General features: G+C 45.7%; 1 protein-coding gene across 1 annotated transcript in view; it reads right to left on the bottom strand.

The window, feature by feature from the left end:
* Positions 1 to 26882, bottom strand: part of LOC126335977 (uncharacterized) — a 478518-nt gene that overhangs the window by 45137 nt on the left and 406499 nt on the right. The window contains exons 4-5 of the mRNA XM_049999454.1: positions 14474 to 14718; positions 8800 to 8962 (exon numbers count right to left, since the gene is read on the bottom strand). Coding sequence (XP_049855411.1) covers positions 8800 to 8962; positions 14474 to 14718 — 408 coding nt within the window. The remainder of the gene's footprint in view (positions 1 to 8799; positions 8963 to 14473; positions 14719 to 26882) is intronic.

The following is a 26882-nucleotide window of genomic DNA, read 5'->3' as shown; positions in this document are numbered from 1 at the left end:
TGGTGAGAGATCTGGAGTAAGTGCTGCCCAGGGCAGCAGTCGAACATTTTCTGTATTCAGAAAGGACCGTACACGACCTGCAACATGCGGTCGTGAATTGTCATGCTGAAATTTAGGGTTGCACAGGGACTGAATGAAGGGTAGGGCCACGGGTCGTAACACATCTGAAATGTAACGTCCACTGTTCAAAGTGCCGTCAGTGTGGACAAGAGTGACCGAGACGTGTAACCAATGGCACCCCATACCATCACGCCGGATGATACGCCAGTATGGCGATGACAAATACACGTTTCCAATGTGCGTTCACCGCGATGTCGCCAAACACGGATGCGACCATCAAGATGCTGTAAACACAACCTGGATTCGTCCGAAAAAATGACGTTTTGCCATTCGTGCACCCAGGTTCGTCGTTGAGTACACCATCGCAGCCGCCCCTGTCTGTGAAGTGTAACCGCACACACGGCCTTCGAGCTAATAGTCTAGTTCAGTCTGCTGCAAACGTCGTCGAACTGTTCGTGGAGGTGGTTGTTGTCTTGTAAATGTCCCCATCTGTTGACTCAGGGATTGAGACGTGGCTGCACGATCCGTTACAGCCAAGCGGATAAGATGTCTGTCAGCTCGACTGCTAGTGATACGAGGCCGTTGGGATCCAGTGTAGGGTTTCGTATTACCCTCCTGAACCCACCAATTCCATATTCTGCTAACAGTCATTGGATCTCGACCAACGCGCGCAGCAATGTCGCGATACGATAAACCGCAATCGCGATAGGCTACAATCCGACCTTTATCAAAGTCGGAAACGTGATGGTACGCATTTCTCCTCCTTACACGAGGGATCACAACAACGTTTCACCAGCCAACGCCGTTCTAGTGCTGTTTGTGTATGAGAAATGGTAGAGTGCCCCTTGTAACACATATGTTCGACACCCATGTAACTTAATGGTTTTGTTATGTGCAGGGTGACCCAAAAGTCCGTTAACATTTTAGAACACTCTCACTGAATAATGTAGGTAAAGAGGTAAAACCCAACACACTTGCCTGAAACGACATGGGGCTTTATTGAAATCAGAAACGAGTGCAAAATCCGGTCAACAGATGGTGCTGGACAGCAACAAATGAGTGACGCCGCATGAGAATCGTCTATCAAATGACGGGAGCGAGCTACTCTGATATGTTACAGAATCACATCATCCTAGCCTGGGTGATGAACACCCGCTTTTGTGCAGGATGGCTCCAACCCACATTGCTACACGTGTGAAAGACCGTCCTCACACACAGTTTGGTGAGGATCGCGTGCTGAGCAGCCACTTGCGTCGTGCTTGGCCTCCCAATTCTCCAGGGCTTAATCCGTATCCAGAATGAGATTTTCACTCTGCTGCGGAGTGTGCGCTGATATTAAACCTGGCAGATTAAAATTGTGTGCCGGACCGAGACCGAGTTTGAGTCTCGGTCCGGCACACAGTTTCAATCTGCCAGGAAATCTCAATCTGTATAATTATTGGTTGTGGGGTTACTTGAAGTCGCAGGTCTACCGCGATCGTCCAGACTCATTTGGAATGCTGAAAGACAACATCCGAGGGTAGCGCCTCACCGTGCCTACTCATGTGCCGTACAGTGCTCTTCACAACATTGTCCTTGGACTATAGGAACTGTTGATGAATGACGGCAGACATGCTGAGCATTTGTCATAAAGAACATCGTCTTTGCTTAAAAATAAAAAAAAGATCACACGCTATGCTAATTACTGATTTTGTGTCATATGAAGCGCCATCTGTTGGTCATTCTGTGCTCCTCTTTTGGTTTCGATAAAATCCCATGTCACTTCCAGTGTGTGTGTGTCAATTTTTATCTCTCTACCTACACGGTGTTTCCGTGAGAGTTTGTGAAATTTTAAAAGGAGATAGAGGACGCTTCACTGAACAGTTGGAGGAAGGGAACCGGGTGCCAGAGAAGCCAGCTTAAGGAGATAATAGGAGTAAAATCACATTACTGCGTACTTTTTATTTGCATTAGTTACAATTAAGTGCAAATGCAATCACTGACACAATGAACGTACCATTTACACAGTATCTTACAAAATGTGCCGAAACTGACGGCAATCAACCTAAATGCAAGCATGGCATCGACGTACAAGATTGTGATGCACTGTGACAAATGTCCCCGGTGTGTTTCAAATCACACTACAGACAGCTATAATTCTGGCAACTAATTCCATCTCCGTATCCACTGGGGTCTCATACGCAAGTGATTTTAGCTATTCCCATAGGAAATAATCAAAGGGATTCAGGTAAGGCGACGTCGCAGATAATGGAAAAGAATATCCCCTACCAATCCAGCTACCAGGAAATACAACACTGAGATGGTTGCGGACGCCCACACTCAAGTGAGGCTGTATCCACATCCTCTCACTAACAATGAAGGGCACGTTCTCCAATGACTCAGATCTCTTCGCACGAGCCTCAAGTACAGGTCGCCATTCAGACGGCCAGGTAGAAGCTATGGCCCAATGAGATGGTCCTTGTTTCCTTGCAGGAAATAAAGAATGTACATGTGAATAAACAGCACAGTACGCGTAAACTTGTATGCATGTTAGTAGTACATAAGGTGGAAAACAGTTATGCAGGTCAAAGCGGCAGACAAGTTTACTTTCATATCTCCTTAATCTGGCTTCTGCCATCCCAGGTTCACTACCTAATATTGTTCAGTTGAGCATGCTCTATCTCCTGTTACATTTTCACACGGTCTTACGGAGACACCCTGTATATTGTAAGTGAAGTGTAGAATTTTAAAACGTTAACGGAATTTTGGACCACCCTGTTTAATGCAATGTCTGTGTTACTATGTTCTTTGGTTCATCACATATACAAATAATTGGTCGTCTTTTCTGTGAAGTTATTTAACAAGAGTTAATTTGTGAATGTAGTTTTCAAAAATATGGTTCAAATGGTTGAAATGGCTCTGAGCACTATGGGACTCAACCTCTGGGGTCGTTAGTCCGCTAGAACTTAGAACTAGTTAAACCGAACTAACCAAAGGACATCACACATATCCATGCCCGACGCAGGATTCGAACCTGCGACCGTAGCGGTCTCGCGGTTCCAGACTGCAGCGCCTAGAACCGCACGGCCACTTCGGCCGGCTCAAAAATGTTTTTTATTATATGAATACATTAAAATATTATAACGACTGGTTCATGCGCAGGGCACACGAGTTATACAGATATAGTATCTTGAGGGAAGTCCTTCCGCAAAGCTGCTTTGCAGGCAGGAAGGAAAAATGTGATTTGGCGCGAAGTACTGTAAGAAGTCTTTGTGAGAGACATAGTCGCTGGCTAGCTGGCAAACAGTTGGCGTCCTATGGTCTGCTTGAAGTAAGGAAAGCATGAAGTTGGATTAATTATGCCTCGTATGTAGATGTGTATTAGCTATTACATCATAGTATTTATTGATATGCCTTGAAGCATAAAGTTTCGGCGCCAGTAAGATAATATCTAGACCAGTTGCACATCAAGAGCCATGTACAGGCATGACGATTTCATACTTGAGTCAAGAAGTTCGCCACTACAACTGAAACTTAACATTGTATTTATTTGCATGGACCAGTAAGTTGCGTAGAAATGAGAACAATAACTGATGTAATTTCAGGAATTTTGTGTCGAGATCAATGATTTCTCTTTAATCACTTACCCGCACAGGTTCCTGTTGCTTATGATGCCATAAAACCCGAGGGTCCGGGTTCTAATGAACTACAGAATCACTACCCTGTTAAAAGTATTTGTTTACTTTTGGGCAGCTTAAATTTCTGAAGTGTGTAGTTATTCTGTGGTATGAAATGATCCATTTGATCAACAATTCAGGGCTATTCAAAAAGAAAGAACAACATTTATTGCTTCCAAACTACGAAAGATAGAAATACAATTCCAGCGTTCCTGGAAAGAGGAATGTTCAGATTTTTATGCAATCAATGTGAGCACCATGTCTTACACAACGAATATCGAAACGGTTGCTCATTTCTTGCCACATACGAAGCAGCTGGCCTCTCGTTATGGAATTCACAGCTTCAACAATGCGATGTCGTAGAATTTCAACAGTTAGGCACAGGGGTGATAAAAACGCGGTCTTTTGCGTAACCCCACAGATAAAACGCACAAGATGTGAGGTCTGGGCATCTTGGAGGGCACCGACGACGAAGTTCATCTCTAGCTCCTCCTCCCCGGTCCAACGTCCTGTAATGCTGTCATTCAGCTAACGTTGGACGTGCTTAGACAATTTCTCTAAGCAGTTGCTCACATTGAATGCCTACAAATTTTAACTTTTCTCTATACAGAAACGTTGGAAATGTTTTTCTATCTTTCGTAGTTGGGAAGCAATAAATGTTTGAAATGTGTTCCTTCTTTTTGAGTAGCCCTGTAAATAAAAGTACTCCAAAAGAAAGATTATAAAGAAAAAGGCTTAAATACATTATTTCATTTTCATTTATATCAAAAATTTTGCTCAGTATGACGAAGTAGCTTTATGAACAGAAGAATTATTTGCACACCATTACAGTTGAGGGGCATACTCAGACTTTATCGTGCTGCTTTGTAACAGTGATTTTATTCTTGTGGTAACACATTTATGTATGTATCTTCATTGTATCTTGTTTGCAGTGGTAGTTGTGCACCCATTCAATGTACAAAACAGTTTCTGGCTCTCCCCATCTAATGCTGGACCACTACTTCAGTAAGTTTCGCAGATAAAGTATTTATGAACTATAGTAATCGCTTTTGAGACATAAGTGTCCTCGTTAATACAGCTGGCTACAACTTGTAAGACAGTAACAGATTCAGGGCCCCACTGTTTCACCTACGCTCTGCTTTATGCAGTGAAGTATATAACCAAAATGAAAACATTTATTAATCGTAGCTGTTAGCATGACAATTTGACGAACATTTTTATACTATCTGTCTTTCGAGAGTGAATTGTTAAAGTTACCTCATTTCCAAATTAGCTGCGCTCCTCGCTTATGAAATGATACTGTATTATGGATATTAGTTTTTTTTGTTTCAATACAGATACTGTTCGTTACTGAGGGACAGTTTATTGCCAGAACACTTAATTTTTATGTGTTTCTCATGGCTAGTTTTCTTATCAAGACTTGGTCGAGTGTGGTGGTGTTTCGTGTCCAATAGAACAGATTCCAGTCCCAGGTAAGGTCACATACAACTGTTAATTTTCTTGATTAACAGTATATTTACTCGCGATCAGTTTGCGTACTTAACCTGGCGACCGTTTGATTTCCACAACTACAGCTTCACTTTACAAACTGAACAATATTGGTTGGATTTCTGTTAAAATAACTACTGCTCCCTATCAGACATCTTCCAGGTAACAGAAGTTAGTCCGATTGCCTTCCATTACACACGATCACGGCCAGACTACTTCCTATCGCAGGAGTAACACTATCGGGGAATTACTCTCGTAGTAACAGCTGGTAATGTTTTATCACAAATCAGGAGTGACCAAAGCTTTCTTAAGAAGCAAATTCCAAAAGAAGATTAAATGAGCACGAGGAGAGCAGTGCAAGAAGCGCCTACTGTAAAAAGGGCAGTAAAATGAAAACGGGATACAGGGAAGAAAAGTAAGTAACCTGTTTATTATTTCAAACGTAATTGCAATAGTTCTTGACACATTTCACACACTGTGCGAACAGACAGTCAGTACTTCCATGGAAAACTTCTTGCGGTTGCCTACGGAACCATGACTGTACCCAGGCGTCCATCTCTTCGTCCGAAGCAAACCGACAGCCAGGAATGCATTTTCCAGGGCTGCAGTAATATCGAAATAGCATGGGGACAGGTCGGAACTTTCTGGAGGATTTGTAAAGGATTTCCAGGGAAACACAGCTCCGGAAAAGTAATGATGGCCTTTCACTTCGGTTTCAAAGGGACCGCTGCTCATAGACTTTCTGGAACACGGCGCCACCATTAACGCAGTGGTATGCGGACACTTCGCAAAAATTGAAGCGCGTTATCAAGTCACAACGACCAGGATTTTTGACGAAAGGCATCTTTCTGTTTGCAGGATAACGCCCGACCATATGCAGAAGTTCCGCTGGAACGCCTTTACGCGTCCTTCATACAGTCGCGATCTCTCTCCCTCCCCCCCCCCCCCCCCATGCGATTTACAGGTTCTTTGAGTCCTGAAGAAAGACGTTCGTGGCCGCCGATTTGCTTCGGACGAAGAGGTGCACGCCTCGGTACAATCATGGTCTTCTAGGCAACCGCCAACATTTTTTCGTGAAGGCATTGAGCGTTTCGTCTCTCAGTGAGATACACTTATAGGATCATGGCTCCGTAAACTTTCTCGGTGAAGTAATGGATGATATTCATATGGGGTCTCCATCAGAAACGTCATCTTGACACAATATTTCGGCGGTCCACCTGGCAGCCATCTTCAAAAGAGTAAGCCATCGGAACTGGTTAGTGCGACAGCTTATACACCTGAAGATGGCGGCCAGGTGGATCGCCGAAATGTTGTCAGGATTACGTTATGTTTCGGCTGCAGATTCGATATGAATATCACTCATACGATTACTTCGTTGTGTTTGTCGGTCTGTCCGCCCGTCAAGAACCGTTTTTCTCAGGAACGAGTAGACGTATCAAGTTGAACTCTATGTCTATAGTAAGGACTATAGCCGCTTGGTAGTGTAAAACACACATTTTGATATCTGGCCAGTATCGATGCTGGTAACAGATACACATCGTCGCAAACCTCGATTCTAGGGATGGATGAACTCTCTATATACAAAACCAAGATTGTACGAAACCATCGGTGCGCGAAATTGCTCACACATACCCTGACTTTTGTTTTCCATCTGTCTCGTTTCCATTAGACTGCCCCTTATACGAGGGTTGGAACGTTAATAGTTCTTACTGACCTTCGGAGTAGTCACCAACATTGTGTAAAACCCGTTGCCAGCGATGTGGAAGTCGTAGGACACTCTTAGCAGTGCCAGTTGTGTTGACAGTTCGAGCGGCGCGGTCTATTGCCCGACGAATTTGTAGCAGATCTGAAGCGAATACCGTGAAGTATTTCCTTCAGTTTAGAAACCGAGCTGAACTCATGAGGGCGTAAGTCAGGGGAGTGAAGTAAGGGTATAGCACTTAGCAGCCCCATCAGCCAAACAAATCAGTAACAGCTTGCACTGTACGTGCTTGAGCATTGTCCTGTAAAATGATGGTCAGGTCCTGCAGAAAGTGTTATTAATTCTGTCGCTATGCTGTTCATTTTTGGAACACAACCTACGTCCAGTTTTTTAATACAGAAGTGACCTGACTATCATTCCGCAGGACAATGCTCAAGAACGTACAGTGCTAGCTGTTATTGATTTATTTGTGGTATACCACCTACTACACTCCCCTGAGTTAAGCCCTCGTGAGTTCAACTCTAATTTTTAAACTTAGGAAGCACTTCACGGCATTCTCTTCAGAACTGCTACAAATTCGTTGGGCAATAGACCGAGCCTCTCGAACTGTCTACACAACTGGCACTGCTAAGAGTATCCTACGACTTCCACATGGCTAGCAATGGGTTATACACAAAGCCGGTGACTACTTTGAAACACGTATCTATTTTGTACGAGCTGTAAACAAACAGTTGCCACCATTTAAGTCCCAACCGCTGCATTTCAATGTAAAATTTCACAACAGGATTGACATAAAATCCTAATAAGAAATAAAATAAATAACTGGAGCAAAATCATGTATTCATTCACTCAGTGAGCATACCAGCAAGGAAATCAGCAGTTTCAAAATCAGCGCACACTCCGCTACAGAGTGGAAAGTCATTCTGGAAGCAATTCCCGAGGCTGTGGCTCTATCGTACCTCCACAGATATCCTTTCTCCAAGGACTGCTAGTCCTTCAAGTTTCGCAGGAGAACTTCTGTGGAGTCTACAAGGTGGGAGAGGAGGTATTGGCTGAAGTAAAGCTGTGAGGACGGGTCGTAAGTCGTGCTTCGGTATGTCAGTCGGTACAGCACTTTTCTACGAAAGGCGAAGTTCCCAGGTTCGAAGTCCCGGCCCACCAGACGGATTTAATGTTCCACGAAGGGTTGGGAGCGTCACTAACTTCAGCAAATTTTATTTAATGCTAGAGAATGATGTTTTTTTCACTTTTGTTGAATCTGATTTTTACATTTTTCAGAAGATAAAGGGCGAGATGCCAGAACAGGTTTATTGCTTTTGAGTTGCACAGTAAATTTGGTTTTATTGTTTTCATCTCAGAATTCCATACCTGAAATTAATCACTGTTAACTCACACCGTTTAGTTAATTCAGTGTAACATATCGAGATTACGTCTCCACTTGCTTACATGGTTATTTACACAATTCCCTTTGTGTTGAAAACTTGGCTCCAAAATTATGTTACTGGAAGTTCATAATCAAGGAATATATTGAAATTCGAACCTGAGACGAACCCACCACCCGTAACACTTACGACAGCCTCACGGAAGCTTAGAACCCGCTTTGCTTTAAGTAAGCCTCAAAAGAAGTTTTTCAGGAAATGTGGAGAAGTTATCCATGGAACTCACGGAGCCTCTGCTGCCAACACGCCGAGGCACTTCACGGAGAGCTAACTGCAGACCGAACGCTGTGGAGTGCACCTCATGATGGTGGCAGTAGCGAGCGCTTAAGGTGATAGTACATCTGTGGATTATTTTAACAGGAAATAGGCCGGAGAAAGCTGAAGAACCACACTGAAGTAAATGTATCTAGTTAAGACGACCGGAAGTCCAGCAGAGAGGCAGCGTGTGGCTCACCTCGCGCTCCTCGTCGTCTTCCTCCGAACTGTCAGGAGTGGTGGTGGCCGGTTGGTTGCGGCTGTGGCAGTGGTTGGCGGCGTCGCCGTTGGTGACGGCCGCGGCGCTGGCGTCGCGCCGGCTGAGGCGTCCGCAGCCCGCCGCCCTGTTCTCGCTGCGGTCCCTGCAACAGCCGCTGTCCGTCACCCACTCAGCCCAGCTGGGGGACAACCCCAAGCCGTCGGCACACTGACCGTGCATCCGAGCGTTGAGCGTGCCGAGTTTCTGACGTCATAGTGTGGAGTAGCACGCTCAGGAGTCTTTCCGAACGTGCAGAGCAATATCTGGAATGTCTGATATTCTGAGCGTGTGTCTGAGCGTTGACCAATGAGATGGCACAGCGCCACCCACGTCACACGCACGCCATCTCCCTTCAGTGCAGAGTTGTAAGGCGCAATATTGGGATTCATTTCAAGCCTATATGTATATATGCCGATTCTGAGCACCAGTAAATTGAGAATCAGCGCAAAACCCGTTGTTAGTTGTGTGATTCGTTCCAATAAATTAATGAGAAACATCATATTCATGGCAAAAGAATTATTGTAACGAGCGTATTATGAGAATAGGCTATTTGAAGGCAGCGACACACTGCAGATTCACCCATAACGCATTGTTCTCCGTACAATTTGTTATAATTAAATTGCAATTAATAACATAATTATCTACGATTAACGTTTTTAGCAAGGGGTAAAATAATATTTTTAAGAAATAGGACCATGTTGTTGGTTTAGCGCCCCGGCACGGTAGCTCAGCGTGTTCGGTCAGAGGGCTGCGTGCTCTCTGTAATAAAAACTTAGTCAATGAACCAACGATCAATTTGAACGGATGTCCTGTGACGTCCGCCCCGACCAAACTCAACGAACTATATCGAACAAAATGTGGAGGAAAAAAAAGCGTAACGATTAGCGTCTCTGTCCAGAAATGAGTCTTTGATGGGGCCATGGTTCGCGTCTTAACACTCCCAATTTTTTCCTAACATTCGCGTTTTTATTTAGTTCTGATACTTTATTACTAATTTAATGTAAGTTGTTGTTGTTGTTGTGGTCTTCAGTCCTGAGACTGGTTTGATGCAGCTCTCCATGCTACTCTATTCTGTGCAAGCTTCATCTCCCAGTACGAACTGCAGCCTACATCCTTCTGAATCTGCTTAGGGTATTCATATCTTAGTCTCCCTCTACGATTTTTACCCTCCACGCTGCCCTCCAACACTAAATTGGTGATCCCTTGATGCCTCAGAACATGTCCTACCAACCGATCCCTTCTTCCGGTCAAGTTAATGTAAGTAAATACTATAATAATTGATGTTATGTAATTATAACTTTACCTTTTTTTGAGGGGTGACTTTGTTCGATTGGCTTCATCTACAAGACAGCTTGCGCTACTTGTATAAAGATATTTTGCTTCTTTTTCTTTTACGCTTCGTAATTCACATGCTGCAGAGATTCTGCTACTAGGTAGGAACAGTGATAAAGTAAAACTGACCTTGGGGTTTTACTAAAATGTGGAAATGATGAAATAATGTTTATCTTATGTGGAGAAATATTCCAAATTTGTAACACATTGTTTGTTATGGTACTTTTATAAGGCTGTGTCCTTATTGATTGGACATGGTACTTTCCTTTTCGTGGACGTTGGAGGAAATGTGCGTTTTAGTAGGGCTAACGTGGGAATTTCACGCGCGCCTGTTGAGTAAACTGTGTGGTTTACGAACTAGAAACATCCCTCTACTGCCGCTAGAGTGCATTGCGATCACGTATACCACGTTGGGGGCCACGTACCGTATGCACAAGTCTCGTCGTTCCTGAGCGATCAGCAGCAAGTTGAACTCAGCACGCTCAATGTTAACGTTCGACAGCACGGTCCGTGTGCCGACGGCTTTACGCTCCGCTAGCGTCTCGTGTGGGGCACGCTGGCAGAATCTACGCGTCTGGCATCGCGATACAGACACGGAAGGCTGAACCGTGTGGTGTAGCTGCCAACTGTACCCAGGAGGTATTAAATTAACGATAGCTGCTGATTGTAGCGAGAGAACTCTTTTCACCACGATGAGTGTGCGTGACTTGGGGCTGCAGTAGAATCAAGTCTGTCAGCGTGACAGTCAGCGTAGCATGGCCAAGCCGCTTGGTACCAGGGGGGTCTCATTGGAGCCAAACAGATTGCCCACAACGTGCGAGGTTATTCAGAATCTGGACTTACGGTCTACAGTGTTACACGTGTACCCCGAATACCTTGATTTGGCGACACTATAAATTCTACTAGAAAAAAAAATCATGCTGTGTCAATGCATCACTTTTTGGTTCCGTTAAAGGTGACTCGGTGTTCCGCAATTCAGAGGCTTACTAGATCACCTGCGACTGTGGGCTTTGGTATGTCGGACAGAAGACTTGTAGATTGCTTGAAAGATGTACCGAACACTGTAGGTACATCCAGCTCTGAACTGGACAGTCTAACGTCGACTTCACTTTTTTGGTGAAATAAGCTATTGAAATTGGCTTGGCGAAGAATTTAACTAACACAGACAGTGGTTTCAACCTCATCAGATCATGGAATGTGGACCTTTCGTTAATTAACCTCACAAATACACGCTACAGTGCAGCTTTATAATGATACATCGACGTCCCAGCATGGTCCGACCGCGTAGCAATAGATTCAATTAGTGTAAGTTCTTTAATATGGATCAACATCTCTAGCGCTTGCGTACCTATAGCTTAAAACGACGAAAGGAGTACTTAATATAGCATAACAGGTGAAAATATGCACCTAAAATGGAGTCGTCCACAAATACATGAAGCTATTAGCCTTTGCATGGGTAATTTGTAACGATAATTCATTTTCTATGCTCATTTAATACTAATTTTAAGTATTTATACTTGCAGTAGAATTTGAATAACATAATGAAAAATGGCCAAGAAAGAATTAAGTAGTTGTTTCGACTCGCAACTGCTGTTAGGTTCGTGTAATATATTAAAAATAATTGTAGTGAGGAAATATAACAGTATGTGATAAAACAACGTGTACAGAACTGTATAATGTATTTGGTTTAAATTATTGTTGTTAAAAGTGTTTGTGACCGGATGATGATCAGGTATATGTATACTAATTGGATTTGAGTGCTCTGTCACGTGACAAAATGCAGGACAGAGCCGCAAGGCAGAGATCGTGGTCTTTGGTGCACTGGGAGCCGTGCGGGTAAGGTGGGCTAGAACGGCCTCGGGCCACATGTGTGTTAATTGCGAGGAGGGATCAAGCCTATAGGACTGTTCAGATGATACTTTTCGGTTCATGAGTTTGTGAGCTGTAAACATAGAAGAATTTACAGTGACTGTGATGTAGTGAACTGTTTATTGCCTGCCATTGCTGTGTTAAAACTATTTACAGATCCGACTGGACATTTGTGTGTAGAACCGTCAGTGATAGCTAAGCAAGTTTCTATGAATAAAGCAACGATATAAATCTAACGTGGGCTAATCGTACATTAATACACTCAATTCTCGATTTCATTGCTCAATTTGCTCATAGATATCTGTATTTCCCTTACTGACCTCATAGCTCATCTTCATAATCATTTACTTAAGGACATAAAGAAACGGTGTGCAACGAAACCCCTGTGCAGACGAGCCGTTTAACAGGTTGTGCAGTTGCCCTCTGTTGGATTGCTAGCAGCAGTAGGTACCACTAGACGCTGGTGACGTTGCCTGTAGCTTCAGTCGGTCGCCTCCTCTGAAGATAGCCGAGAGGTATACAGCTGAAACATTGGAGGAGGAGGAGGAGGAGGAGGAGGAGGAGAAGGAATCGTGCTGCTTTAGTCCAAAAGCTTAGTGGACAATTATTTCAGTTGATTCCCCGTCACGTGGATCCGTCTGTTCGTCACAGCATTCCAGTGATAATGCACCATCGCTCCCGAGTTATGCCGGAATAGTTCGAGGGGCACATCATCGGTGTGAAGGTGCATATGTTGCGCCACGGGTCACCCGACCTGCGCATATTTGCAAGGTGTACTCGCGCTGGACACGCCTCCGAAAAGTAGCAGCAGTGAGGCAATTGGTTCCGACGCACTACACAGCGCCTCCGTTGACAGAACGATGGAGTTCTACAGACTACGAGGTGCCGGTGTCGAATTCATCCACTTCTCAGTATACACTACTAGAGGGTTTGGTATCTCTATCAGGTCGGATTGAGGGAGGACATAGAACCAGTCCAGAGGCGAGCTGGTAGGCTTGTTACTGGTAGGTTTGATCAGCACGCGAGTGTTACGGAAATGCTTCAGGAACTCGGGTGGGAGACTCTGCAGGAAAGGAGGCGTTCTTTTCGTGAATCGCTACTGAGGAAATTTGGAGAACCAGCATTTGAGGCTGACTGCAGTACAATTTTACTGCCACCAACTTATACTTCGCGGAAAGACCACAAAGATAAGAGAGATTAGAGCTCGTACAGAGGCATATAGGCAGTCATTTTTCCCTCGTTCTGTTTGGGAGTGGAACAGAGAGAGAAGATGCTAGTTGTGGTACGAGGTACCCTCCACGACGCACCGTATGGTGGATTGCGGAGTATGTATGTAGATGTAGATATGCACAACTGAAATTTTTCTTTTCCCTTTTCTCCTTTTACGGAACGGCGTGGTAATTTGCGTAATCCACTGAGCTTGTCACTGAACCATGTGCAACGGCGGTTGCGACCGTTGACACATGAGAGATGTTCTGGGTTCAGTGGCTCACTTGGGATGTCCGTAGTTTTCCTAAACTGATTAAGTTTAATGCCAGTATAGTTCAACAAGGCCGCGACCAATTTCATTGCATGTATTTATCCAACTATGCTTCTCAGTGACAAGGTAATAAATTGTGACCTCACTCCATTTCAAGACAAAATTATACCATTTCACTTTTGTATGTAAAGTTGCCATCATTTCATTCGATGATAAGAGCAAGGAATGTCAGTCTCGTAGTGAACAGAACAACGAGAAACCAGTTCAAAGTCGCACATTTTACTTCATTTATTCAATCGATGACTAGTTTCGTGGCGAGAACCATTTTCAAATCGTCGTAACACACTCAAATACGGTATTTCCGAAGATGTGAAAACCAGGTCAAAAATATGCAGTTACAGCGCGTATGTCATAAGTTAATTCCCACTTCCTTTCATGTCCAGAAGCAAACGTAAGTTTTTTATTGTGTAGCGTTACTTTGTAGAAATTAAGACTTATCAGACGCCATGAATTATTAACGACGCTTCGAAATAAAGGTCATTAGTGACGGAGAATGCGCTTGGATTGGATAAAGCTGTATAATGAAATCGGACGTGGTCGTTTAAATGAAAAGATGCCAGCGCTCATCCCAAGGAACTCAGAGAAATCACGGAAAAACACAAATGTAGGTGGCAGAAGCCGATTTCAAATAGCAGTAGCTCCAAACGAATATCCAGAGACCACAGTGCTCCTCCGATCTGTCAAGCCAAACATTAAAATACATTTCCGCAGAGGATGGACCTTACTAGTTAAGAGCGCTTCCGTCACAAACTGACCTCTAGATCAGTTGTCATAAACTGCGTGAACCACATCAAAGTTAAGTTACTCTTATGTGGTAGTAGTTGGGCTGGCTGACGCCCTTGGTGAGGGTGAGGGTGAGGTTGAGGTAGCTACCTGTAGGCGTGGTGCCTGTGCGCGGCCCAGCCGCGGCTGTCCTCCGACCGCGCCCTGGGCTGGTGCCAGGCGCCGCCGCCGTTGGTGGCGAGGTGGTGGTTGGTGCCGGTGGCGGGTGGCGCCGCCGTGGTGGTGGCGGTGATGGCCAGCACGTCCAGGTAGCGCAGCGCGTCCAGGGGCGTCTGCCGCAGCAGCTCCACGGCCAGCGTGCGCACCCACCGCGAGAAGTCCGACTCGCTCACCGCCTGGCGACACAGAGAGACAGACACCGTGTGGGGGTCAGCAGTAATGGAAATGCCGTGTGGCCAGGGTCTCCCGTCGGGGAGACCGTTCGCCTGGTGCAAGTCTTTCGAGTTGACGCCACGTCAGCGAGTTGGGTGTCGATGGGGATGAAACGATAAGGACAACACAGCGGACAGCCCTCGAGCGGAGAAAATCTCCGACCCAGCCGGGAATCGAATCCGGGCCGTTAGGTATGACATTCCGTCGACGTGACCACGCAGCTACCAGGAGCGGACGGGGTCAGCAGTCAACGTCCCTGAATTTTTTTTTTTTTTTTTTTTTAATTTTTGGTACGTTCTTATGGGACCAAACTGCTGAGGTCATCGGTCCCTAGGCTTACAAACTAATTAATCGAACTTTAACTAACTTATGCTAATGACAACACACACACACACACACACACACACACACACACACACACACACACACTCCCCCGAGAGAGTACTCGAACCTCCGACGGGAAGAGCCGCGCGTACCGTGACAAGGCGCCCCCGACCGCACGGATACCCCAAGCGGCTCAGTGTCTTTAAAGTGACGACTTTACACACAACTGGTTTTCATCACAGTTAACAAACAGAATGCGAAAAGTTGTGGTAAATAATACAAACAATGTTGGAAGGGGAGAAATGCTAGTGACTGGGGAGGAATAGCGAAAGGAGTCCCACAAGGTTCAATTTTGGGCCATTCCTATTCGTTACATATGTGAATGACCTTCAAAATATCAATACATTTTCAGCGGAAGATGCCTCAAGGGTATGTATTTTTAAAAAATGTCCTATTACCGCCTTGAGCTTCTGGTAAAATACTTTACTCATACAACCAGTTTCAGTCATCTAACCACCAGATACCCACATTACAAAGAAAACTTAGGTACCACTACAAGCTTAAACTAATGTAAATGTTACAAACAATACACATTTAATGGAATGTCATGTACTCTCATAGAAGTATCCAAAGTATCATGTTAGGCGAAACATAAAATAATTATCGTCAGGTGATAGAACCATGAATAATACACTGAAAAGTGTACCATCACAGAGTGCTGTGACTCATTGCAAAAATCACATATGATAAAGTAGTAAATGGTTCATATTTGTAATGATTTACCTGTCATCATACCGTAATGTACATTACGTCGTCAGCCTATAAAAACTCAGCTAGAGAGTGTAATTATTCATGTTAAAACTTTTGTTTATTTACTGTATAGCAATACATGTAGAAAGATTACAGAACTATTACACGTCAGCATTCAAACATAGCTCTCCAACTTAAAATAGCACAAATGACAACACCTGTATCTCTCTGCCGGTCCGTTATGGCCTGGGGGACATCGGCTGGCACGTATTTCTTGATTCAAAAAATTTTACCAACACCCGTATGTTTTATTTTATTTTGTATCTCAAATGCTACCAGTTTCGGCAACTCAATATTGCCATCTTCAGGCCCCATACGCTATTATCGTATTAACAATCTTAGCGAATGGTGCCATAAAACTGGAATCGTAAATCCGATCGTTATGAAACAGATTTCTGTTAACGGGTGACACTCGACATTTGAAGAGACATCTTTCATATGTAGAAAGTAGCCTATCAATATTCATTTATGTCGCAATTCTTTTTTCCGTCAATGTATTTGTCCAAGAAATTGGGTGTGTTCCATCTGCTACTGGACACAGACAATTCGGCTAGGTGTACATTGTATGTATCTGTATGCCCCGTCCCATAAAAAAATTATATACGATGGAAGCAGTATACGTATGAACGTCACTATAAATCGTTTCATACTGGTTGCTGTCAGTACGCGTAAGTCGTTACTTCTATGGACTTTGTTTTCTGTCATCGCTAACGTGGCTGTAACATTTGAAAAATGTTATTTCATGCAACATACAAAATACTAGTTATGACTGTCACATGTACTTATCGTAGCAGACAACACTGAGCTTAGTGATCTTAAGACTCTAGTGACTATTGATGTATGTAGACCTCAATGTCGATCATTGCCTCTACCATTAAACAGGGACCAGCTGGTCGATCGCCTCTGCGTGGTATGAATCTGTTCTCAGCTTTATCGTCCATTACAGTTTTAACTTTAAGTACACTCCATAGCACAGTTTTTATAGAGTGAATATGTAAATTATTTTACCATATGATAACAGGTAACTCTGTACAAACTGAAGCATTTGCGTATCTATGATATGTGGTTTTCATAATGAGTCACATTACTGTGCTATACTTTTATTGGCAGCGTATTAGTCTCGGTTTTATCACCTGACGCTAGCTATTTTATATTTCGACTAACATGTACGTAAAATTCTATTACGTGTGTGGTGGTAACATTTGTATCAGTTAATAGATTCGTGACAGTTTAAGCATGCAATGGTAGCTACAGTATGTGATCAGAAGTATCCGGACACCTGACTGAAAATAATGGCCTTTGTGATAGTTTCCACTCTCGTAGGCAAACGTTCAATCAGGTAATGGAAGGTTTCTTGCGGAATTGCAGCCCATTCTTCACGGAGTGCTGCACTGAGGAGAGGTATCGATGTCGGTCGGTGAGGCCTCGCACCAAGTCGGCGTTCCAAAACATCCCAAAGGTGTTCTATATGATTACGGTCAAGATTCTGTGCAGGCCAGTCCATTACAGGGATGTTATTGTCGTGTACCCACTTCGCCACAGGCCGTGCAGTATGAACATGTGCTCGATCGTGTTGAAAGATGCAATCGCCATCCCCGGATTGCTCTTCAACAGTGGGTAGCAAGAAGGTGCTCAAAACATCAATGTAGGTCTGTGTTGTGATAGTGCCACGCAAAACAACAACGGGTGCAAGCCCCCTCCATGGAAAACACCACCACACCAAAACATCACCGCCTCCGAATTTTACTGTTAGCACTACACACGCTGGTAGATGATGTTCACCGGGCACTGGTAGATGATGTTCACTGGGCATTCGCCATACCTACACCCTGCAATCGGCCCCCCAGGGGCTCAGCATTCACTTGCTGAGTACGGGCTTGGCGACCCCGGGGTCCTGAGCTGGGGACTGGTCTGCGCCGCCAGTGTCCTGTCACCGTAACCCCCGGACATGCTTCAGCGACCACCGTACGGCGCGGCGGTGAAATGTTGTGTGCTGCGGGGAATGGTAATCTTGGCTTGACCGCCTGGATTGCGAGGAAGGCCAACCTCTATAAAAACCCCTCAATCTTTCGGTGTGCTCCGCGCCTAGAAGATGCATGGCTGTTGGGGTGGAACAGTCGCAAGCGGGCAACCTCTGGGGCACCTGCCGCACCCCAGTTGTATAAGGCTTACTCAGGCACGCGGGGCTCTGTCTGAGCGGACTTTTAGTTCCCTAGCTGCTCGTGGGACCACAATGGACCCTTCGACCTCTACATTTCCCCCTACCAGTGGCTTGGGTGAGCCGCTGGTAGGAAAACACACCCAATCGAAAAAGCGGCTACGCGCTGCGAGTCCTCCAGCGCCTGGTGTTGCTAGAGATTTAACAGAATGTAGTAACGGAGCACATGCTGATAATCAGAATGTGTTTTTGATTATTAAAAGGAAGGAGGGTAGCTTTGAGAGGGTTTCTCCCTTTTACATCCACAAGGGTCTTGAGGGAATTGCAGGAACACTGAAATCTGTAAAGCGACTGCGCAATGGGACTCTGTTAGTTGAAACTTCTAGTTCCCGTCAAGTCGCTGCCCTTCGGAAAGCAAATTGTCTAGGAGAGTACGCTGTCGAGACCGAACTCCACTCCACTTTGAACTATAGTAAGGGTGTTGTGACGTGTAGGGACTTGGTGGATATCCCCATAGACGTGCTAAAATCTGAGTGGGCTGACGAAGGAATTGTTGACGTGCAGCACATTATGAAACGAGTCCATGGGGACCTCGTCAAATCTGACTCGTTTATTCTCACATTCAGTTGCCCGAGACTGCCGGAGCATGTTAAAGCGGGGTTCTTACGTTTGTCCGTACGGCCATATTTCCCCAACCCAATGCGCTGTTTTAAATGTCAGCGCTTTGGGCATACTACGTTGGGGTGCAATGGAATAGCCACGTGTGGTAAATGTGGTCAGCCTGCCCATGACGGAGCCGATTGTTCATCGCCTGTGAAGTGCGTGAATTGCTCTGGGAGTCACCCTGTCTGGAGCCGGATCTGCCCCATCTATCTCGAAGAGCGGAAGGTACAGGAGATTAAAACATCTAAGCGCATCCCCTATGGTGAGGCCAAGAAGATCTTTAAGGCCATGCAACCTCCTGTGTTTTCCACATCTTTCGCTTCCGCTCTCAAAAAACCGGTACAACTGGCCACTGTTGCTACACAAACGGAGGTTGCTAGTGTTAGCACTAAAACCTGCGCTTGCCAGTGCACTTGTGCTGCTGCGGTTGTTTTGCAATCTGCGGCTCTCCCCGCTACATCGGACAAGGCCGTGGTTGCTGACATTGAGGTACTTCCAGCCTCCCCCCATATGGCGCCTTCTGCCCAGGCGAGTCAACCTCCAACTGTTGACAAGGCTCTGCATTCCAAGCCCCCCAAGACAAAGCCTCAGAAGATGAAGGTTCTGCCACCTGAGGAGACTAGTCAGCGTCGGTCCGATGATGATGCCATCGTGCTGTCTGACATCTCCCGTGGGTCGTCATCGGATCTTATGGACATTGATGTCGACCGGGGGCGATCTTCTCGCCCCAGGAATAAATCTCCGGCCAGTACGGTCTCTCCTCCAAAGCACAGAGGCAGGGTGAAAGTTCAACCACCCTGATCACTGGCTCCCATATTACAGTGGAACCTGAATGGTTTCAGGACGCATGTGGCCGAATTACAACTCCTCATACGAGAGTGCCCCTTGTGCTTATGTCTCCAAGAGACACATTTTCGGGCCACTGATTCTCCTTCTTTACGCGGCTATACCGCATATCGAAAAGATGATCTGACGGGGCAAAGGGCAAAGGGTGGTGTTGCAGTTTTTGTCCGTGATGTGCACCCCTCATCTGAGCTCCCTCTCGTCACCGACTTGCAAGCAGTTGCAGTTGACATTCTTGTGGGTCGGAGGCTCACAGTCTGTTCTGTTTATTTACCACCTCCGGATGCGATAGACACTGAGGCTCTCATGGACCTTATTAGCCAACTCCCTCGCCCGTTTCTTCTTCTGGGGGACTTCAACGCTCATAATGTCTTATGGGGCTCTCCGACTACTTGCCCCAGGGGTCGCATTCTGGAAAGCGTCATGATGTCTGAAGAACTGTGCCTCCTCAACTCTGGTGCTCCCACTCATTTCTGTACTGCTTCCGGATCGTCATCGGCTATTGACCTTTCCTTTTGCTCTCCAGCACTCGCGGATTCTGCTCTGTGGGAGGCTGCAGCTGACCTCCATTCTAGTGACCACTTCCCCCTCTGGATTCGCCTCCTGGATGAGGCTGTGGCATTACCAGTGCCGCCCCGGTGGCACCTTTGCAGAGCTGACTGGACACTTTTCAGCCAACTGGCTGTTTTGGAACACCGTGCCAGCGTCCACGAATGGGTAGACCATGTTGCAGCCGTGATCTCTCATGCTGCTGAATTGTCCATCCCACGGTCATCCGGTCATCCCAAGAGGCGTCCTGTCCCTTGGTGGACCACTGAGTGCCACTCAGCCATCCGCGCCCGCCGTGCAGCACTGCGCCGCTTCAAGTGCCGTCCCTCAGCTGACAATCTTGCGGCCTTTCGAGTGGCAAGGGCCAGAGCGCGGCGGGTGATTAAAGAGAGCAAACGACGGTCATGGCAATCGTTCTTGAATTCCATCTCTCGCTCCACTAGTTCTACGAAAGTATGGGAAGCCATCAGGAGGATTTCCGGGAAACTCAGCCAGCTACCTGTCACGGCATTGGTGCATCAGGGATGTCTCCTCACGGCGCCGAGAGACATTGCCCAGACACTGGCCATGCATTTTGCGGAATCTACCGCCACTATTAACTGTGATCCAGATTTCTGCCGCTACCGCACTGCCGTCGAAAGGGGTCATTTGGACTTCCGGTCTCTAAATTCTGAACCCTATAACTGCCCCTTCACAATGTGGGAACTGGATTCTGCGCTGTCTGTGGCTCATGATACTGCGCCTGGTCATGATCAAATCCGGTACAGCATGCTGCGGCACCTGTCGCTGCCATCCAAGGAAGTTCTCCTGAACTGTTTCAATATGATATGGTTATCTGGCACGTACCCTGACTCGTGGAGGGAGGCAATTTTGATTCCCCTCCTCAAACCAGGGAAGGACCGAACGCATCCCAGTAGTTATCGGAGTGTTGCCTTGACGAGCTGTGTCGGGAAGACGTTGGAACGCATGGTCAACCGCCGCCTGGTTTGGCTGCTCGAGACCAGGCAGCTCCTTAGCCCCTCTCAGTGTGGCTTTCGGAGATGTCGTTCCACTATAGACAACTTGACCCTGCTTGAGGCCGCCATCCAGCAGGCCTTTCTACGTAACCAGCATTGTCTAGGGGTCTTCTTTGACATTAATAAGGCGTATGACACTACTTGGCGCCGCCTTATCCTCAATCAACTCCATGAGTGGGGCTTTCGTGGCCGTCTCCCCATCTTCATTCGGTCCTTTCTTTCTCACCGCCTCTTTCGGTATCGGGTTGGTAATGTGCTATCGGATTTGTACGTGCAGGAGAATGGTGTTCCTCAGGGCAGCGTTTTAAGTGTCACCCTCTTTGCCATTGCTATTAACAGTATCACGTCCACTATCCGGAGTCCTGCCCAATGCTCCTTGTTTGTGGACGATTTTGCTGTTTTCTGTTCTTCCTCCAGTCTTGTCAGTGCTAGTCGGCAGTTACAGCTTACGATAAAGCGCTTAGAGGCATGGACTGCAAAGACGGGTTTTACCTTTTCTGCAGACAAATCTGTGTGTGTTCATTTTAATCGTTCTCGGCGTCTTTTTACCTCCCCTGAATTGCGTCTGAGGGACACCGTTCTTCCTTTTAGAGACACTGTGAGGTTCCTGGGCCTCACTTTTGATTCCAAGTTGTCGTGGTTGCCTCACCTTAAAGACCTCAAGGTGCGGGCCCTGAAGGCACTGAATATTTTGAAGTGTCTGAGCCATCGGTCCTGGGGAGCAGATCGGGCGCGTCTGCTGCAGTTTTATAGGGCTTTCGTCCGATCGCGTCTTGACTATGCTTGCACCGTGTATGGGTCAGCAAGGCCTTCGTATCTGAAGATCCTTGACGCAGTACACCATGAGGGTATCAGGCTGGCCACTGGTGCCTTCCGTACCAGTCCCATCCCCAGCCTGTGTGCTGAGGCAGGGGAACCGCCGCTCGCCATCCGGCGGAAACTCCTCATGGTGCGACGGGTGTGTCATTTCCTTGCCTGTCCTACCTCCCCTGCGTACCCTACCGCTGCCCGACCGCCTATGGAACGTCTCTTTTCCAGTCGTCCCAGGGCAACAAAACCATTTGGGATTCGTGCCAAGCATTTGCTTGAGTCCCTTGGTGCGGAGCGTGTGGCCCCCCAACGACAAGGTTTTACTCGCCTGCCTCCCTGGTTGCTCCAGAGGCCCAGCATCCTTTTAGACTTGTCGGAGAACCGGAGGAACTGCACTCCGGCGTTTGTTTTTACCTCCTTATTTTACGATATTTTAAACCAGCATCCGGACCATGTACCTGTATTCACAGATGGCTCTAAACAGGGGGACACTGTTGGTTGTGCTGTTGTTTTCCCTGATCGAGTCGTCAAGTTACGGCTTCCTGCGGTGTTTACCATCCTCGATGCCGAATTATTTGCAATACTGCGGGCATTGGAGCAGATGAGATGTGTTCCCAGTATTAAGTTCCTCATCTGTTCTGACTCCCTGAGTGCCCTTCAGACCATTCAACACTTGTACCCAGCGGATACGGTCGTCCAGAACATCCATGATGCCCTACTCCACCTGCAACGGCAGGGGAAGGAGGTTTCTTTCTGCTGGGTGCCGGGGCACGTGGGTATTAGGGGAAACGAACTGGCGGATGTGGCTGCCAAAGATGCATGTTCCCTCCCTCACGTTGTTGAATGTGCCGTCCCCCTCCATGCTGTAACCTCCCTTTTGCGTTTTCGTGTTATGCATCAATGGGAAGAGGAGTGGTTGGCAGTTTCTGACAATAAGCTGCGTCTGGTAAAGGCCACTACGCGACCATGGCGTACGTCCTACCAGTCATACAGGCGGGATGAGGTTCTCCTCACTCGCCTCCGCATTGGACACAGTCCCTTCACGCATGGTTTTTTACTCCGGCGGGAGGACCCCCCAATCTGCAGTGCTTGTGGCGTCCAGATTACTGTCCGCCACATTTTACTTGACTGTCTTTTATTCTCTGACCAGAGGGCGGTGGTTTCCTTGCCACCGGATTTGCCCTCTATTTTGCAAGACGACGCAGCGACTGTGGTTAAGGTTTTACGGTTTTGTGTCCTGTCCAATCTGTTGCCTCGGATTTTAGGGAGAAGGTTTTAATGTGCTGCTGGGTGACTGGCTCACCCAGTTTTTAGGTAAGAGGTCCGCCAGTCACGATTACCTCCTTGTTTCACTTCGGTATCTGTTCTCTTTTCCTTGTGTTTCCTTTCCTTTTTTAGTGTGTTTCTTCTCCTCTTGTTTTGCCTCTGTATGTGCGCATTTGGAACTGCATCAGGCCTGTGTCTTTTAGCCGTTCTCCTTGTTCGGCGTCCGTCTTCGTCCCTTCACCGCCTGTGTTCCTGTTTCTATGCGCTTGGGCGCTGATGACCACGCTGTTTAGCGCCCGTAAACCTCAAACACACACACACACACACACACACCCTGCAATCGGATCGCCGCATTGTGTAACGTGATTCGTCACTCCACACAACTTTTTTCCACTGTTCAATCATCCAATATTTACGCTCCTTACAGCAAGCGAGGCGTCGTTTTGTATTTACTGGCGTGATGTGTGGCTTATGAGCAGCCGCTTGACCATGAAATGCAAGTTTTGTCACCTCCCGTTAAATTGTCCTAGTATTTGCAGTGGATCCTGATGCTGTTTGGAATTCCTATGTGATGGTCTGGATAGATGTCTGCCTGCTACACATTACGACCCTCTTCAACTGTCGGCGTTTTCTGTCAGTCAGCAGACGAGGTCGGCCTATACGCTTTTGTGCTGTACGTGTCACCTCACATTTCCGGTTCACTATGACATCGCACACAGTGGACCTAGGGATGTTTAGGAGTGTGGAAATCTCGCCTACAGACGTATGACAAGTGATACCCAATTACCTGACCACGTTCGAAGTCCGTGGAGCGCCCCATTCTACTCTCACGATGTCTAATGACTACTGAGGTCGCTGATAAGGAGTACCTGGCAGTAGGTGGCAGCACAATGCACCAAATATGAAAAACTTATGTTTTTGTGGGTGTCCGGATACTTTTGATCACATAGTGTATGTATTAGTGTACTTGGTATATTGGAACCTGTTGGTGGTCAGACGATTGGAAATAGTAAAATATAACCAGCAGGTCAAGGCGGTAGATGTCATTTTTCAAATTACACGTATCATTAATCGGGCAAAACTGATACCTTTCGCAGAGGACACTAGTGTTATAATAATTCCCATTAGCAAGAAAGCAAGAGAAGATTGTTACTGATGTTTTTCAAAGAGTTGTTAAGGGGATCTCTGGAAGATTTTGAGAAAACACACTATATTCAGTTGTCTATGAGAAAGTTATACCACTGATGTGGCGCGCGAACAGCAACCAGTGAGCAGGGTATAATTTTAGGTGTAGATATTGAAGAAATCTTCATGTGCAAGAAGCATATCTCTGATGTGTTCGAACACTTAAAATTCAGCTACTTTTGCTCTTCGTACAATTGCTGCTAGCCACAGAAATAAATGAATCAGCCTTTTAACACAGCGAGCCATGACTGCGTATTAGGTGAGTCGGTCGAGGGCGGCGTTTGAATCGCGCGCGTACGGTTACCAGGGGACGGCTTCACACCTCTCGCGCCCGTGATGTCAAGGGCGACTGGCCGGTTGGGAAGTTCCTGTTGCTTTGCAGTCACCAGTGCATGCGCAGCTCAGACAGTACTACGTAGAGGAACACGCGAGGTGTTATATGAAAGAGGATCTCCTTACACATCTAGTGATATAAAGATATCATCTGAGTGTTTTATATAAAAGAACTTACTAATTTATTTATAATATACGCATTTTTCAATTTATAACTTTTAACATCATCACGTAACCAAAGAAATTGAGCAATCAAACTGCTGCTTTTGATGAAATATGATGATTGCGATAATCATATAATCCATAACTCTTAACAATTAAGGAGAGAGAATCAAAACTTCCTGGCAGATTAAAACTGTGTGCCCGACCGAGACTCGAACTAGGGACCTTTGCCTTTCGCGGGCAAGTGCTCTACCAACTGAGCTACCGAAGCACGACTCACGCCCGGTACTCACAGCTTTACTTCTGCCAGTATTTCGTCTCCTACCTTCCAAACTTTACAGAAGCTCTTCTGCGAACCTTGTAGAACTAGCACTCCTGAAAGAAAGGATATAGCGGAGACATGGCTTAGCCACAGCCTGGGGGATGTTTCCAGAATGAGATTTTCACTCTGCAGCGGAGTGTGCGCTGATACGAAACTTCCTGGCAGATTAAAACAGTTTTAATCTGCCAGGAAGTTTCGTATCAACGCACACTCCGCTGCAGAGTGAAAATCTCATTCTGGAGAGAGAATCAGTTAACTGGAAATTAATTAAATGCAGCATAACTTATATATGAAGACATATACACTGACGGTATGGCAGTAAGTGTTGGCAGCGGATACCAGTAACTACAAACACAATTTTACAATCTAAATAATTTTTTTGTTAGTATTTTTTAATGTCGATTGTTAAATTTACCTAGTTTTTATCCATGGTTTCAATTTCATCAAAGAAACGTGAATCTTGATTACAGTAATAAAAACAGGCGACAAAAATAGTACACCATTTGTAAGTGTAACCTAAAAAACAAGATTGTAAAGAACACAAACAATTTTCGCCGCTGAAAGCGTAAATTGTGATTAATTGAACTTTAATTTATGGGCATAATATGGTACTTACAAATTATTATGATTCATGCTTTTGAAGTAGAATTTTATCATGCAGCTAATGGCGCAATCGGAATTGCAATTATGTGTATGTATACAAAGTTACAAATTTATACCGGAGATCACATGAGGAATCCGTGTGACGCCAGTGAGTGGTTTTGCGGTTTGGAGACGTTGAGAGAGAAGGGGACAGCTACTAGAGTGATGACCGACGCTTTTAATAGCTTTGCAGTCAGGTCCCTCGCTGTCTGTCTGTCTGTCTGTTCGGTCTATATTTGGCGGGCGGTCTGTTGGTGTTTGGAACTGTGTAAGGTAGTGTGGCTTTGGAGGCATATCGGTCGGTCTTTGGACTGTTTCTGGCTTTGTCGCATGACTTCGAATTATTCTGGCTCAGTTTGGACTCTGATCATTTTTTCAGTGTGCTACAGCAGCTGGCGGGAACTATATTTGAATTTCATCTGATCGACGTATAGGGCAATTAATCATTGTGTCGGTTGGCCAGCTTTGAATGAAGATATTTACTTGTGATTTGTAACTGCGAACACAGACTCGAGTTTTTCCAGCTATTGTGTGTATTTATGGTGTGTTATCCACCTGTGGGGGCTCGAGTCGTACCATTCTTTGCTGCATAACAACTTGTGCTGATCACCAGATAACAATTTGTGTTGATTGGGCAACAAATTTGATTTGTGAAAACTTACATCACTTGTAAATGCGTTTGTGATGTGGAAACTGCACCCATGTTTCAACCTAGCAGTTAGTGGAATTCTGTCCAGTTGTAAGTAACCATTCTACAATCTTAATTCAAAATAAAGTGACGAATTTCAGGTAAAGAAAAATCTGCCCCTGATGAACAAACAGAGTTCATACATTTTTCCTTTTTATCGCGTCGCCATATCCAAATATATTTTGAACTTTTCCACTCAATAATGTCTTACGTACTAATTTTCTGGGATAACGCATAACTTAGAAAGACAGTACCGATAGTACAAAATCGAGCATTATGAATAATATGTTGTGCTCACCCGCTGTCGTTATGTATGTATCTCTTCAAGAAGAAAGATACTTTAACTGTACAATCAC

This window comes from Schistocerca gregaria, chromosome 2 (genome assembly GCF_023897955.1).
Source record: "Schistocerca gregaria isolate iqSchGreg1 chromosome 2, iqSchGreg1.2, whole genome shotgun sequence".
NCBI lineage: Eukaryota > Metazoa > Arthropoda > Insecta > Orthoptera > Acrididae > Schistocerca > Schistocerca gregaria.
The sequence above is the reverse complement of the archived record's forward strand: the minus strand, read 5'-3'. Positions and strand labels throughout refer to the sequence as shown.